This window comes from Marmota flaviventris, chromosome 1 (assembly GCF_047511675.1).
Source record: "Marmota flaviventris isolate mMarFla1 chromosome 1, mMarFla1.hap1, whole genome shotgun sequence".
In the NCBI taxonomy this organism is placed as follows: Eukaryota; Metazoa; Chordata; class Mammalia; order Rodentia; family Sciuridae; genus Marmota; species Marmota flaviventris.
Window position 1 is genome coordinate 119,098,113 of NC_092498.1, and position 13,258 is coordinate 119,111,370.

General features: G+C 42.3%; 2 protein-coding genes across 5 annotated transcripts in view; one reads left to right on the forward strand and one right to left on the reverse strand.

The window, feature by feature from the left end:
- Nucleotides 1–5,489, reverse strand: part of Eif4enif1 (eukaryotic translation initiation factor 4E nuclear import factor 1) — a 49,387-nt gene extending 43,898 nt beyond the window's left edge. For 2 of the 4 annotated variants that reach the window (XM_027953418.2, XM_027953416.2), the window contains exons 1-2: nucleotides 5,394–5,489; nucleotides 4,337–4,459 (exon numbers count right to left, since the gene is read on the reverse strand). In XM_027953418.2, the coding sequence (XP_027809219.1) occupies nucleotides 4,337–4,432 (96 nt within the window). In that variant the 5' untranslated portion in view covers nucleotides 4,433–4,459; nucleotides 5,394–5,489. Of the gene's footprint in view, nucleotides 1–4,336; nucleotides 4,460–5,101; nucleotides 5,184–5,345 lie in introns of those variants that run through there. The other 2 variants (XM_027953417.2, XM_071615514.1) reach the window with 2 other exon arrangements.
- Nucleotides 5,490–10,484: 4,995 nt separating this feature from the next.
- Sfi1 (SFI1 centrin binding protein) overlaps nucleotides 10,485–13,258 on the forward strand; it is a 75,504-nt gene continuing 72,730 nt past the window's right edge. The window contains exon 1 of the mRNA XM_027953449.2: nucleotides 10,485–10,629. The gene's annotated coding sequence lies outside the window, so the exon portion shown is untranslated. The remainder of the gene's footprint in view (nucleotides 10,630–13,258) is intronic.

Below are 13,258 nucleotides of genomic sequence, written 5' to 3' on the forward strand. Positions count from 1 at the left end.
CATTAAGTTAAAACTCAAGAAAACTCATGCTTTCTAGCTAGTAAATTTAACATGCATGCTCAACACTGGTATAAGCTGAATTTTTTGAGCATCCTCTGCTTTTGTTCCCTGTCCAAGTGGCAGATGATAACATTTAATAAGGAGCTGGTAGCAAAATACAGGAGGAGCAAAGGAGGAACAATACAATGTACACTCTGATCTAAGATTAGCCTGTTCACTTTAAGAAAAACATGAATATGAATAATGGGACAGTCTAAAACATTTCTATTTTATATTTCAAGTAGAAGATGGCATCACTAATAGATCAGATGGTAATACACTTCAAAAACTGGTAAATGAGAGCTTCTGATGAGGTAAGAAAAAGCTGAATGATTCCCCCCGATTTTTCCACTAATATAAGCACCACTGCCGTCTCTGTTTCCTAAATCAATGATTTGCAAACTCGAATCAGAATCCCCTGAAGGGCTTATTAAATGCTCACAGCTGAGATCTAAACCCTAGAGTTTCTGGCTTAATACAACAGAAAACGGACTTGAGATTTTTATTTGTAACAAGTTACTAGATGATACTAATGTTGGTTGGTGTCTGCATTTTGAGAAAAGTTTTTAACTAGCAATGATTGCACTTTGAGGGCCACATTTTGATAATCACTGTCTAAACCATTTTTCATCTACAACTTTCAGATGAGACTCGACTCTATAACCTCCCCAAATCCTTCAATATAATACAATCACTTTAAAAACACAAATGTAAATACTACCAACAGATAGCTTTTGGTCTTAGGAAACTAGCCTAGCAAAATAGACCCGAGTTTATAAATTAATGGCTAGGCTGAGGCATGAGGATTGCAAAGTTGAGGCTTAAGCAACTTAGTAATTTAGTGAGACATTCTCTGGCTCTCAAGAACAAATAAAAAAAGGACTGGGATGTAGCTCAGTGGAAAGTGCCCTTAAGGTTCAATTCCCAGTACCCAAAATTAATTAATGGCTCAAAATCATAAGGAAACAGATGCATATGATAAACTCACTTATAACCATTCCAGTTAACTGTCACTGAGGCTTATGGATAGGTGTGAAAGCACCCAGTGTGACTCTAACTTGAGTTCCTAAGATATTCTTGGAAGCACAACAGATACCATCTGAACCCTGAGGAGTGAATATCTCAGTTGCCTGACAACACCAACACATTTATCAAGTTTTCCAAGGAAGACTAAAGTCTTATTACTATGAGTGAGTTCCCTCCTGGGAGCTGCTTAAAAAGCCAAATCTTCTGGACCATGCAGAATTAACTTTATCAAGGTTAATAGACTTATAATATGATCCCTGAGCACATAACATGTGAGAAGCAAGCTGGATCAAAGGATGTCCTAACACAAAGAGAAACTGTTATGTTTACCCTAGAAAGCACCTGACCAAACATCTGCACTCTTCTACCTTCATTTGGGGATGGGGAGTTTGAATTCTCAACAACAGACAATATTATCCCAAAAAGCCGCTGAACATTAAACTAAGACGGGTGAAAGGTTAAGGAGCCCTATCATCTAGCCTATGTATTTTTCTGCTCTTGTAAGGAAACACTCTATATTTACCAGTTTCCACAGAGTATCACCTATAAAAATCATTGATGAGTTTCCCTTTACGGCTTCTAGACCTTCTATCCTGTGAACATGAAGTGGCAGGAACTTCACTAAATGCTTTATGTACTCCAATAATTTGATCTCAGTATGTATTATTCCAGTTATAGAAAATGCTTCATTAAACCAGTTCTGTAAGGCATACTTAAGAATTCTGAGGTTGGATTATAAAAAAATTGACTATAACAAGTTTCTGAATCTTTATATATATTATGTATATATTGTATATATACACACACACACACACACACACGGAATTGATCCTAGGGGCAACTTTACCACTGAGCTCTCTTTCCACTTATTTTTGTTCTTTTTATTTTGTAATTTTGAGATAGGGCCTCACTATCTCAATCTTGAGGCTGACCTCAAACTTGCAAATCCTCCTGCCTCAGCCTCCGGGGTCATTGGGATTACCAGCATGTGCCACTATGCCTGGCAAGCTTCTTAATCTTTACTGCTAACAAATTCAAGGATTACCCTAAAAGAGACCAATAAGATCTTCCTAAAAATGACTTAAGCATAAAGAAGGAAATACACAATGATGAAATACACATGCCACCCTCTGGTCAAAGTGTGAGAGTGATTCAAAAGTCTCTTTGCTGGGACTCTCCAAGTAGAATACCAGTTAAAACTTTAATTCAAACAGGGCTGGGAAGATAGCTCAGTTGTAGAATGCTTGCCTGCATGCTGGAAGTCCTGGGTTCAATCCCTACCGCTACATGCAAAAACCTTAATTTAAAAAGTTCTGATTAGGAACACAAGCTTGTAAGCAGTCTGACTCAGTTTACCTCCATTTAAAGCTTTAAAAAAATTTTTTTTTTTTGGGTAGTTGTAGATGGACAGAATGCCTTTATTTTATTTGTTTATTTTTATGTGGTGCTGAGGATTGAACTCAGTGCCTCACGCATGCTAGGCAAGCGCTCTACCACTGAGCTATAGCCCCTGCCCCTGATAAGCTTATCTTACTCAGAATTCACCTGTCAACATTTTAGGCAGTGACTTCAAGTTGTGGAACACTACTCAAGAACTCAAATTTGAGAACATCTACATTTGGTAAGACTAAATATGAATGCAGAACTGAAAAGCTTCCCATCAGTTCACATTCTTTCATGACAAAACAGATTGTGCTAAAACAGCAATTAATCACAGTTAGGTTTGGTGGTACAAGCTTGTGATCCTAGTGTGATTAGGGAGACTGAGGCAGGAGGACTGCAAAGTTCCAGGCCAGTTTCAGCAACTTAGAGACCCTATCTCAAAATAAAATATAAGGGCTGGGAATGTGGCTCAGTGGTAATCTGGGTTTAATCCCCAGTCCTGAAAAACAAAAAACCATAAACAAACAAACAAACAAAATACCAGCAATTAACCAATAACCCTTTTATACCCAAATACTCCACCTGTACCCCAGAAGGATTCAGTATGTTTTTGTACTGGGGATTGAACCCAGAGGCACTTAACCACTGAGCCACATCCCCAAGCCTTTAAAAAAAAAAAAAAAAAATTTTTTTTTTTTTTTTTTTTTTTAATTTAGACACAGGGTCTCACTGAGTTTAGGGCCTTACTAAGTTGCTGAGGCTGTCTTTGAACTCGTGATCCTCCTGCCTCAGCCTCCCAATCCTCTGGGATTACAGGCATATGCCACCGTGCCTGGCATAAAGGTTCAGTTCTAAATGTTGAAAATGAAAACTTCACACTATCTGACACTTTATCAAATAGGTAATAGTAGCACCAGTACATAAATATGGCCTGACTTGATCAGTATCCTGGGAAATCAGGGATAATAAACCAGTACAGTACTGGGTATTCACTAAGACATGGGCCCATCTAGAACATAACCTCTCTCATCAGTACTCCCAATTGCTTTCTTTAAGCACATTTTATACACTCCAGCCCAGACCATTTCAAGTACCCAGAAATGTACTATACAGCTCAATGAATCTTGTCACCTCTTCAAAAACATACCATAGCAAACAAGATATTGATCTTTGCAGAATCTCTAATAAATACATGACCATAGAGTGATTCCTGAGGAGCCCCTCTCAAGAAGATATCCAGATGGGCAGTTCAAAATTACTACAAATACTAAGGTAATGAAAATATATTTGAAGCCTTATTTTTGTGAGTCCATATCTAATTTGTAACAGGAGGTTAAAAAAAAAAAATTCAGTTACCTTGGCCACATCATTCATATAGGTAGGTAGTTTGCCTCTCAAGGAAACATCAATACAGAGAATACTGATTTTGTGAGGCATCCAAAGCTGGAATCCTCACCCTCAACAAGTAAATCGGTAACATCAATTACACAATTGTTATAGAACTTAGGTGCCAACATATATATTCATACAGGATCCAGGACAATATTCCCTTCACTTAAAAGCTATTTAGAAGGGGCTGGGATTGTGGCTTAGTGGTAGAGCGCTTGCCTAGCTACTGTGAAGCAATGGGTTCGACTCTCAGCACCACAAATAAAGGTACATTGACAACAACAACAAAAAAAAGGGAAAGCTACTTGAAAGCAAACTTTTGGTATTCAAATTTCCAGGAAAATGTTCAAAGCAATGTTTTACTAAATTTAGTTATTATTTAGCTCATGAAATGAGTCAGAACCAGACTACCACTTTAGGTAGTCAACAAAATACCTACACAATGTTACTGACCTCCCCACCCATAAAGAAACACTATTTCATTAGTAACAAAGCCTACTTTTGTATAGCGATGAGGGGATTTGGAGGCCGGCAGCTTCTTCAGGTCAAGGAAAGTATCTCCATTTTCTGCTTCACCCACACTTCTCCTATCCATGGCTCCTTTGTCTACAATTTTTTACACCTGGAGAATAAATCAACACAAATTTGTCACAGAAAACAGTAAATTTTCAGAAATTTTAGCTGCTGCTTAAGAAACAAACTTTCAAAAGAGATCTCTTAAAATAGTTATCAAAAAAAAAATCCAAAAGTTATGATATAAAGTGGAACCAAATTTGAAAAGGAACCACTGGAACTTAGTTATCTCTCCTAGTTAAGTATTCTAAATACCAATAAGGGTAAGGAAAGCAGAAGTGGAAGGTACCCAACTCAGGATACAACCTTTAAGCAGCTTTAATACAAAAAGAAACCAAGATTCGCGGCCGCCCATAGGAACCATCACTGAGTGGAGGGGAAGTTTCCCGGAGTCGGGGACCGTATACTGGATGAGGCTTTTAAAAAGTCAGGGTGTTGTAAAGAGCCTGTCACTTGCCAATGGACGGCACCAGCTGCCCCTTGTTATTCGAGGTCAAGGGCTGAGAACCCAGCCCAAGCGCCCCTCGCCCAGCCGGCTGCACCTGTGGTCATGTCAGTGGCGCCCGTGGCTGGGAAAGGGCGAGCGCTAGGTTCAGCTCAGAAACTCGGCTTCCCCAGGCCAACCTCCCACCCCTCGCGCAGGCCCTGGCCCAGCGGCCTTCTTCGGAGTAAGGGCGGGGACCGTACTTACTGAGGGAAAGCGGGCCGGAGGGGCCCGGGAGGCCAAATCTCCTGGCCCGGGCGCTTTGAGCTGTAGCTGGCGCAAGCCCACAGCCCTCCGCCCCGGCCCGGCGGCTCGGGCCCCGCCAGCCCGCCCGCTGCCCGCCGGCCACCCCGCGGGCCTAAATCCCTGCCCAGCACCCCCCGCGCGCGCACCGGTGCCCGCGCTCCCGCACGCGACCCCAGGAGCAGCGCGCCCGCGCCCCATCTCCCACCGTAGGCCGTGGCGTGCGACGCCTGGGACCCCGCCGCTTGACCCTTACTCAGTGCCTCCGCCGCTCTGGCGGCCTTTCGTCCGGCCGCCGCTTCCCTCCCCTCTACTCTGCCCGCGCCGGTCCCAGCACTGCTCCCCAAGGCCTTCGCTCTCGCCCCCCCCCACCCCGCTCGGGCTGTCTCTCTTCAGCCGCCGTAACTGCGGCCCGGCCCTCCGCCCCTCCTTCCGCCCCCTCCCCCTTTATAACTCCCTCCACGCACCCGGGCCCAGCACCGCCTTCACCGCCGCGCGACCGGATATCAGGTGGCTGCTGAGGTGCCGGGCCGAAAAATGAAACATTTCAGCACCCTCCCCGGGAGCTGGTCTATGCGCGAGCCTGGAGGCAGGGAGGCAGCTGCTGGAAGGAGACGGCGACTGCGGTAGGACGAAGACAGAGGCAGAGGTAGTGGAAGCTGGCCCCCTTGCGCGCAGGCGGTCGCGTTGGGCAGTCCCTAAGAGGGAGCTTCGTTCCCACGCGTGATGTGGAGGCGGAGCGGGCGGCCCGAGACCCTGGGCTACCGTGCTCTGCTGGGAAGGTGGTGGCGAGGTGTGCTTGGGTCTGCAGCTTGACTTACTACTGGGGTTTCAGTAGTGGGAACCCGAGTTAGGGAAATTCCGCCGTTTTTTTTTTTTTTTTTTTAATTAGCCGTATGATCTTGAGTTTCGCTCTTCTTTCTAAAGTGGTCCCTATCAATATTAGGAATAGGCAAGAATACGGTTTCCTGCATTTATAAGCCAACTTATACCTTTGATGCAGGTACAGGCAACTCACAAATTGGTTGACATGTTATTTCCCGCCCATAATCTGATTCTTTCCTTAACCTATCCGGGAAGGGGAAATGAGATGGCGAATGTCAAGCGCTTAGCTCATAGTGCAGAAACTCGAGCTGACAAGTAGGCACAGAAATTCAAGTATGTGAGCAGTGGGAAGAACTGTTGCGCTGAGAAGGAGGTTACCTGTGAGCCTTGCCTGCCAGAATATCGCAAGCCACTGTTTTTGCCCGGTTGAACTGCCCAGAATTGGTGTGAAATACATGGGCATGGAGGAAACATAATTTTCTTTAATTTAAAGGCCAGCGAAGCCTACTTTTTCAAGAGGTCTACTTTATTTGAACATTGTTTACTTCGTTAGTGAAATGAGGGACTTCGGCAGTGAGAGGTCACTAAGTTTCCTGTGTGCTTTGGCAACCGGCAAAACGATAACGTTTTTCTTTTCGTCGGTAAAACTGAATAAAACCCGTGTTTTAAAATTTTATTTAACTATTTTTTTTCTATGCAGGCAGATGCAGAAAAGCAATGTTTGCAATTCTGGCTTGATTTTTTGAATCCCCCTTCAGGCTGTGGAGAGTTAACCAAAACTAAGGATAAATTGTCTTTTCTTACCCGAAAACTGCAAAGATGACCACTCACAGGGCAGTTGTCAAATATGCCAAGGTGGACAAAAATCCTTCTACAACCTCCACAAAGCTTCTAGGTCTTTTTGTGGGGAGAAAACAAAAATTTTTTGGGTTTTGTTTTGGTGGAGTCTATATAGACACACTGTAAATGAACAGTTGTTTTTGTTTTTTGTGGTATGGGGATTGAACCTAGGGCCTTGTACATTCTAGGCAAGTGCTTTATCATTGAGCTACATCCCCCAGCCCCTCAGAGGTGATTTTTTAATTTTAAAAATCTGAGTTCCAACTGGGTGTGATGGCTCAAAGCCTGTAATCCCAGTGGTTTGGGAGAAGGCTGAGGCAGGGGAGGATCATAAATTCAAAGCCAGCCTCAGCAACTTAGTGACACCCTGTCTCTAAGATTAATAAGGGCTAGGGAGTACCTCAGTGATTAACCACCTTAAGGTTCTATCTTTGATATTAAATCAAAAAAATTCTGCTGAGTGCTGTGTGGACTCCTGTAATCTCACCTGGGAGGCCCTGTTTCTGTCTCAAAAAGAACTGGAAATGTAGTTAAGTGGTAAAGCGCTCCTGGGTTCAATCCCAAGTACATAAAATAAAAACCAGTGTAGTGCAGTGGTCTGTAACCCCATCAACTGAGAAAGCTGAGGCAGGAGGATCTTGGGATATAGGCCAGCTTCAGCAATTTAGCAATACCTTGTCTCGAAATAAAAAATGGCTGGAAATGTAGCTCAATGGTGGAGCACCTGAGTTCAATTCCTAGTATTGCAAAATAAATAATAATAATAAAATTTAAAAAACAAGGTGGCTGGGCTGGGGGTATAGCTTAGTAGAAGAGCACTTGCCTCCATGTATAAGGCCCTGGGTTCCATATCCAACATCACCAAACAAACAAAACAAAAACGATACCAAAAACCAAGCTTCCCTTGGAATTTGGATTTTTAAAGTTGGGAGAAATAGGACTAATAACTTTGTCATTATGGTGTATAGGGGATGCCCAGCCTGATCTGACAGGGGATCCAAGCCAAGTCAAAAGGGCTGTTCTTGAAGCTATCAAGTTCTGATTCTGCCACTTGACATTTCACCACCCTAGATATCAGTATCCTCATTTGTAGGAAAAGGACAGTAGGATTTATTTTTCAGGCTTGTAGAAGGAATTAGGGCTAAAATTTTAAACTGAGGGCTGGGGATATACTTCATTGGTAGAGCAAGGCCCCGGGTCTGATTCTCATCACCACAAAAAGACCAAAACTGATCTGGTTACCTCTTGCTGTGTAACAAACCACCCCAAAACTCAGAGGCTTAAACCAGTATTTATTTTGCTTCCAAATCTGTAAATTGGGTTAGTACCAGCTTGGATGCATTTGACATCAGCTGGGGTAGCTTAAAGGCTGTGGGGTAGGATCACTTATGTTTGATAGTTGAAAGTACCTGTCAGCTGGGACCTCTGGAGCTTTATCGGGAACACTTAAACGTGGCCTCTTTTTTTTTTTTTTTTTTTGTACCAGGCATTGAACTCAGGGGCACTCGACCACTGAGCCACATTCACAGCCATATTTTGTATTTTATTTAGAGACAGAGTCTCACTGAGTTGCTTAATGCCTCGCTTTTTACTGAGGCTGACTTTGAACTTGCAATCCTCCTGCCTCAGCCTCCCAAATCACTGGGATTACAAGAGTGTGCCATTGCAGCTGGCACACGTGGCCTCTTGATGTATCTAAGATTTGGATTCTAAGGAATAGAATAAAATAAAAAGGGGTGTTGTATTACTTGCAGGTGCTGCATTGCTTTTTAAAAAAATTTTCTCTCTTATGGTGCTAGGGATCCACTTGAGGGCCTCATGCATACTAGGCAAGAACTCTACTACTGAGCAACACCCCCAGCCCTGAATTGCCTTTTTCTAACTTAGGTTTAAAGTCACACAGGGTTAGTTCTGCCATATGCCCATTCTGTTCCTTAGGAGTCACTAAGGCTGGCTTGGATTAAAAGGAAAGAGATTTCCACTCTTTTATATGGGAAGAATGTTAAAAGAACTTGTGAGGAAGTCTTAAAACTCTAAGCCATACAGTCACTGCTCAAGGCATTGTAGCTGTAAATTCTGGTCTGAAACTAATTTCTTGAAGCCCCTGATCTGTTCTAGTTAGGACCTACCTCATCCACTAGATCCTTCTTTATTGTCTTATAGAACTTTGGCCTTAACTCACTTATCTTTCAAAGTCTCATCTTTGTCCTCATAAAAGGAGAAGACAATAACTATGCAGGAATAAGAGTAATAATTTACTAAGGAAGTGTACCCATAAACTTCTGTGCCATGCAAAAGCTAGATGCTTGCTAATCTTTGTTTCATTGTAGCTTTTGCTTATTAGTCTTTGGAAGAATGATAACTTGTAATTATTAAGTGCCATCTTTTGCAAGTAATACAACACCCCTTTTTATTTTTTGAGACAGGGTCTCACTAAATTGCTGAGGGCCTCACTGAGTTACAGAGGCTGGTCTTGAACTTGTGATCCTCTTGTCTCAGCCTTATGAGTCACTGCGATTGCAAATGTGCACCAATGTGCCAGGCTACTTATATGCATTTTCAAATATTAGTATGGGAAATCTCTTTGAAAGAGTAAGTAAAACATGATTTATTCTAGATCTTTATGAAATATAAGAATTTAGGGTCAAATTATTGGTTCAAAGTTTGACATAGGGACCTCAAATGTTGTGAGTTGAGGAAATTGGCAGTTGTAGAACAGTAGAGGAGGAAAATATTAGAAACTTAGAAATTATGAGTATCTGTGAAGAGTTTTCTAGATCATCAACTTTAGTAGAAGTCTCAAAAGATTGAAATTATGCTTTTCAAAATGTGCTTATTTCTACTCAATTTTTCTTTATAAAAAGGATTTGAAAAGTTTCACAGCTATAGAAGCATCTCCTCGGATTAAAGATGAGAAAGAAATTAGTAAGGGATTTTTCACTGGACCATTACTAGCAGAATTTAGACACCTTTTGGGACTTGGTGTATATATGAGGTGCAGGGGCGTATGCAAGCACTCTACCACTGAGCTACCTACCCAGCCTAACATCTTAATTTTTTTAGTACTGAGGATTAAACCCAGGGGTACTTAACTGCTGAGCCATAACCCCAGCCCTTCTGAAAAAAATTCTGAAACACTCTTGCTAAGTTGCTTAGGGCCTTGATAAATTGCGAAGTCTGACCTCCAATTGCAATCCTGCCTCAAGCCTCCGAATCGCTGGGACTACAGATGTGTGCCACCCAGCCCGGCTTTCCATTTGTAAAAGAAGGGTTATAAGAAGAGATCAGCTTTTTTTTTTTTTTTTTTTAAAGCCTGAAATCATTCCAATTCTCGGGCTGCAAGGACTCTTGCCCGCTAAATCCTGGTTGCTACAACCGTCCTACTCTACGGGTTCCAGCTTGCACTCCTGGGAATTCAGGAAAACCAAGAGCCTGGAGGTAGGGGAAAGAGGACTTTCCAACGCAATAGCCTACTGACCCAAACCTCCACTCCGTTAAGAGGGGTATATAAGAATCGGCTTAGAGAGAAGCACGTTTCCAAAGAACACAGACATACATAGGGCTGCGCAGATAGCACGACTGGAGTGTCTTGGCAGCTGTTGGGGAGGCGTGTCAACGTCTGACTGAGGCTGCGCGAACTCCAGCATGGGGCGGGTTTTCAGCGCGTGCGCTGCGGTAGCTGTGGAAACTCGGGTGGGGCCGGCGTTAGGTTAGCGTTCAGAAGCGCGCGAATCGCAAAGAATGGCGTGGGCTAAGCGGGCCTAGGGAGCCCAGGAATTCGCCCGCTGTTGCCGTGACTTCTAAGCGCCAGGCCCGAGAACTGTCAGGTACGTGGTCAGGTTTTTTAGTGGCTTGGCCTCCGCCCTTGAGCTCTGCCAGGAAGCAAGTGCCTCTGAGTTGCGCCCTGTTAGACCCTGTTGGAGTCTTTGCTTCCTCCTCTTCTTGAAGTGTCCATAATGCTGCCTGTGCACCGGCTTTGGTTTGTGAGAAGAGCAAAAACCTTCCTCTGTGCTGGGCTTGCGCGGATTCTGGCAATTGTTTGTTGTGTTGTTGCTGACTCTGGGGGCCCCTTGTCTTTCCACCGGGCTGGTTCCGGAGCCCATGGGAGGTTCCTTAGCTTGCAGGAATCTGAAGGCGGGGGTGCTGGTGTACATAGACTTCGGGGACCCTCTCTGAACCCCATGGGGCTAACGTGCCATCCAAACCATAATTCCATTCCCACCGTGAGAGGTGGGTGCTTGGTTTTTATTTTTTTCCGGAGGCCGTTCAGATGTCTTGAAAACGTCCGTGTTGATGTGTATTTATTAAATGATGGTGTTAGGCACTGCAGTACCAATACTAGCTAGCTTCATCACTCCTTAGCTAATGATGTTGGGCCCTCCATCTCTGAAATGAAGATGGCAATCGCCTATCGAGGTAATTGTATTAAAGTGTGTAATTTATGAAAAGTACTTAGTACAATGCCTGGCGCAGAGTGCCTTCTCCATAAATGCTATCTTGATTCTAGTCTGTGCTTTTTGAAAGTATGTGCCATAAAAGTATGAGACTTGGGGTTAGGGAAGGCTTTTGGAAGTACTGGAAATTTATTCTGGGCTGAAGATCTATATTTCCTCATTTTTCTCAGTAGGATCATTCCTTTCTCAATTATTTGAAACTGCAAAATACTGTAGACACTTAAAAGATGTTTTTACATTTTTTCCAAATTAACATACGGTTTTAAAAATTAATATTGAAGTTCATAATAAAACAGAGCACCATGTGCCATTCTTCTGTATGGGAGCAAATTAGTATAGTGATGTTTCTCCATTTGTTAATTTTACACTTTTTGTTGACAGTTGTCCATAGGAAATAAGTACTTAGTTCACAGTTGTCTTTCTCTCATCTTGGTAATTATTGTCAAAGTAATAACATTTGCATTATGTAACAAATATTCGCGGCTGAATCAAGTAGGGTACTATATCTCTTCCTTTCTTTTTTATTTATTTATTTATTTTTTTAGTTGTCAGTGGGCCTTTATTTTATTATATGCTTGCTGAGACTTGAACCCAGTGCCTCACACATGCTAGGCAAGTCCTCTACCACTGAACTTCAACTTCAACTCCAGCTCTCGCTTCCATTCTTGCACATCCCATCATTCCCCCCCCCCCATCACATGCATAGATCACTAATTATTTTCCGTGTCACTAATTGAGTTTTTTTGGGCTATTCTCAAAACCTTTGGTTCCATCTTTTGCCTGGATACCTCCCTTGTTGGTTCTAATCTAATCTGGGGACTCTTTGCCCTCTACACCCAGTTCTCATCCAGAGTACTCTTTTCACATCTATTCTGGAATTTCTTTTTGCTGTTCTCTGTAGCTTGGATCCCTGTAATTTTTTTCTTAGTTTGCCTTTTTTTTAAGCATATTTCCCATTTATATATATTTGTAGTGTTGGAGATCAAACTCAGTGGTGCTCCACCTTTGAGTTACATCCCTTGCCCCCCCCCCCTTTTTTTTTTTAAATTTTGAGACAGAGTCTCACTAAAATTGCTTAAGCTGGCCTTGAATTTACCATCATCCTCTTGCTTCAGCTTTCTGACGATCTGGAATTAAAGGTTTGTGCTACTACATGCAGTTCTGGCTTATTCTTTTTTTTTTAATATTTATTTTTTAGTTGTATTTGGACAAAATATCTTTATTTTATTTATTTTTATGTGTTGCTAAGGATTGAACCCAGGGCCTTGCACATGCTTGGAGAGTGCTCTACCACTTAGCCACAACCCCAGCCTTCTGGCTTATTCTTTTTAAAAAAGTTATATTGTGATAAAATTCATATACAGTTCACCCATTTTAAAGTGTATAATTCAACATTAACAGAGTTGTACAACCATCGCTATGATCAGCTTTAGAATATTGTCATCACCCAAAAACGAAAGCCTTATTTGCTGCATGTGATGGCACATGCCTTAATCCCAGCACTTTCCTGGCATGCTCAAGGCCCTGGGTTTCAATCCCCAGTTCCATTAAAAAAAAAAAAAAAAAAAAAGCCTTGCTTATTAGCAGTTAGTCCCTCAGTCCCTCAGCCCCAGGCACTATGTTTGCCTTTCTAGATGTTTTGTATATGGAATTGTAAAATATGTGGGCCTTTGTGACTGACTTCTTTCACTTGGCACAATGTTTTTAAGTTTCATCCACGTTTAAGCATTGTTATCGTATTGCATTTCTTTTCATGGCTGAATAATATTCCATCATATGGATATACCACACTTTGTTCATCTTTCCATTATATTTGTGTGGACATATTTTTAGTTCTCTTTGGCATATACTTAGACATTGAGTTGGCTGAATCAAATTTATCCTTCACTATCATTTTAGGAGGTCATGTGTAACTGGGAATAATCCTTGCCTAATTATCATTATGTGTTTTTCAACTTACAGAGTAAGTTCATAAGTGTCTCTATTGAGGATAGACTTATGC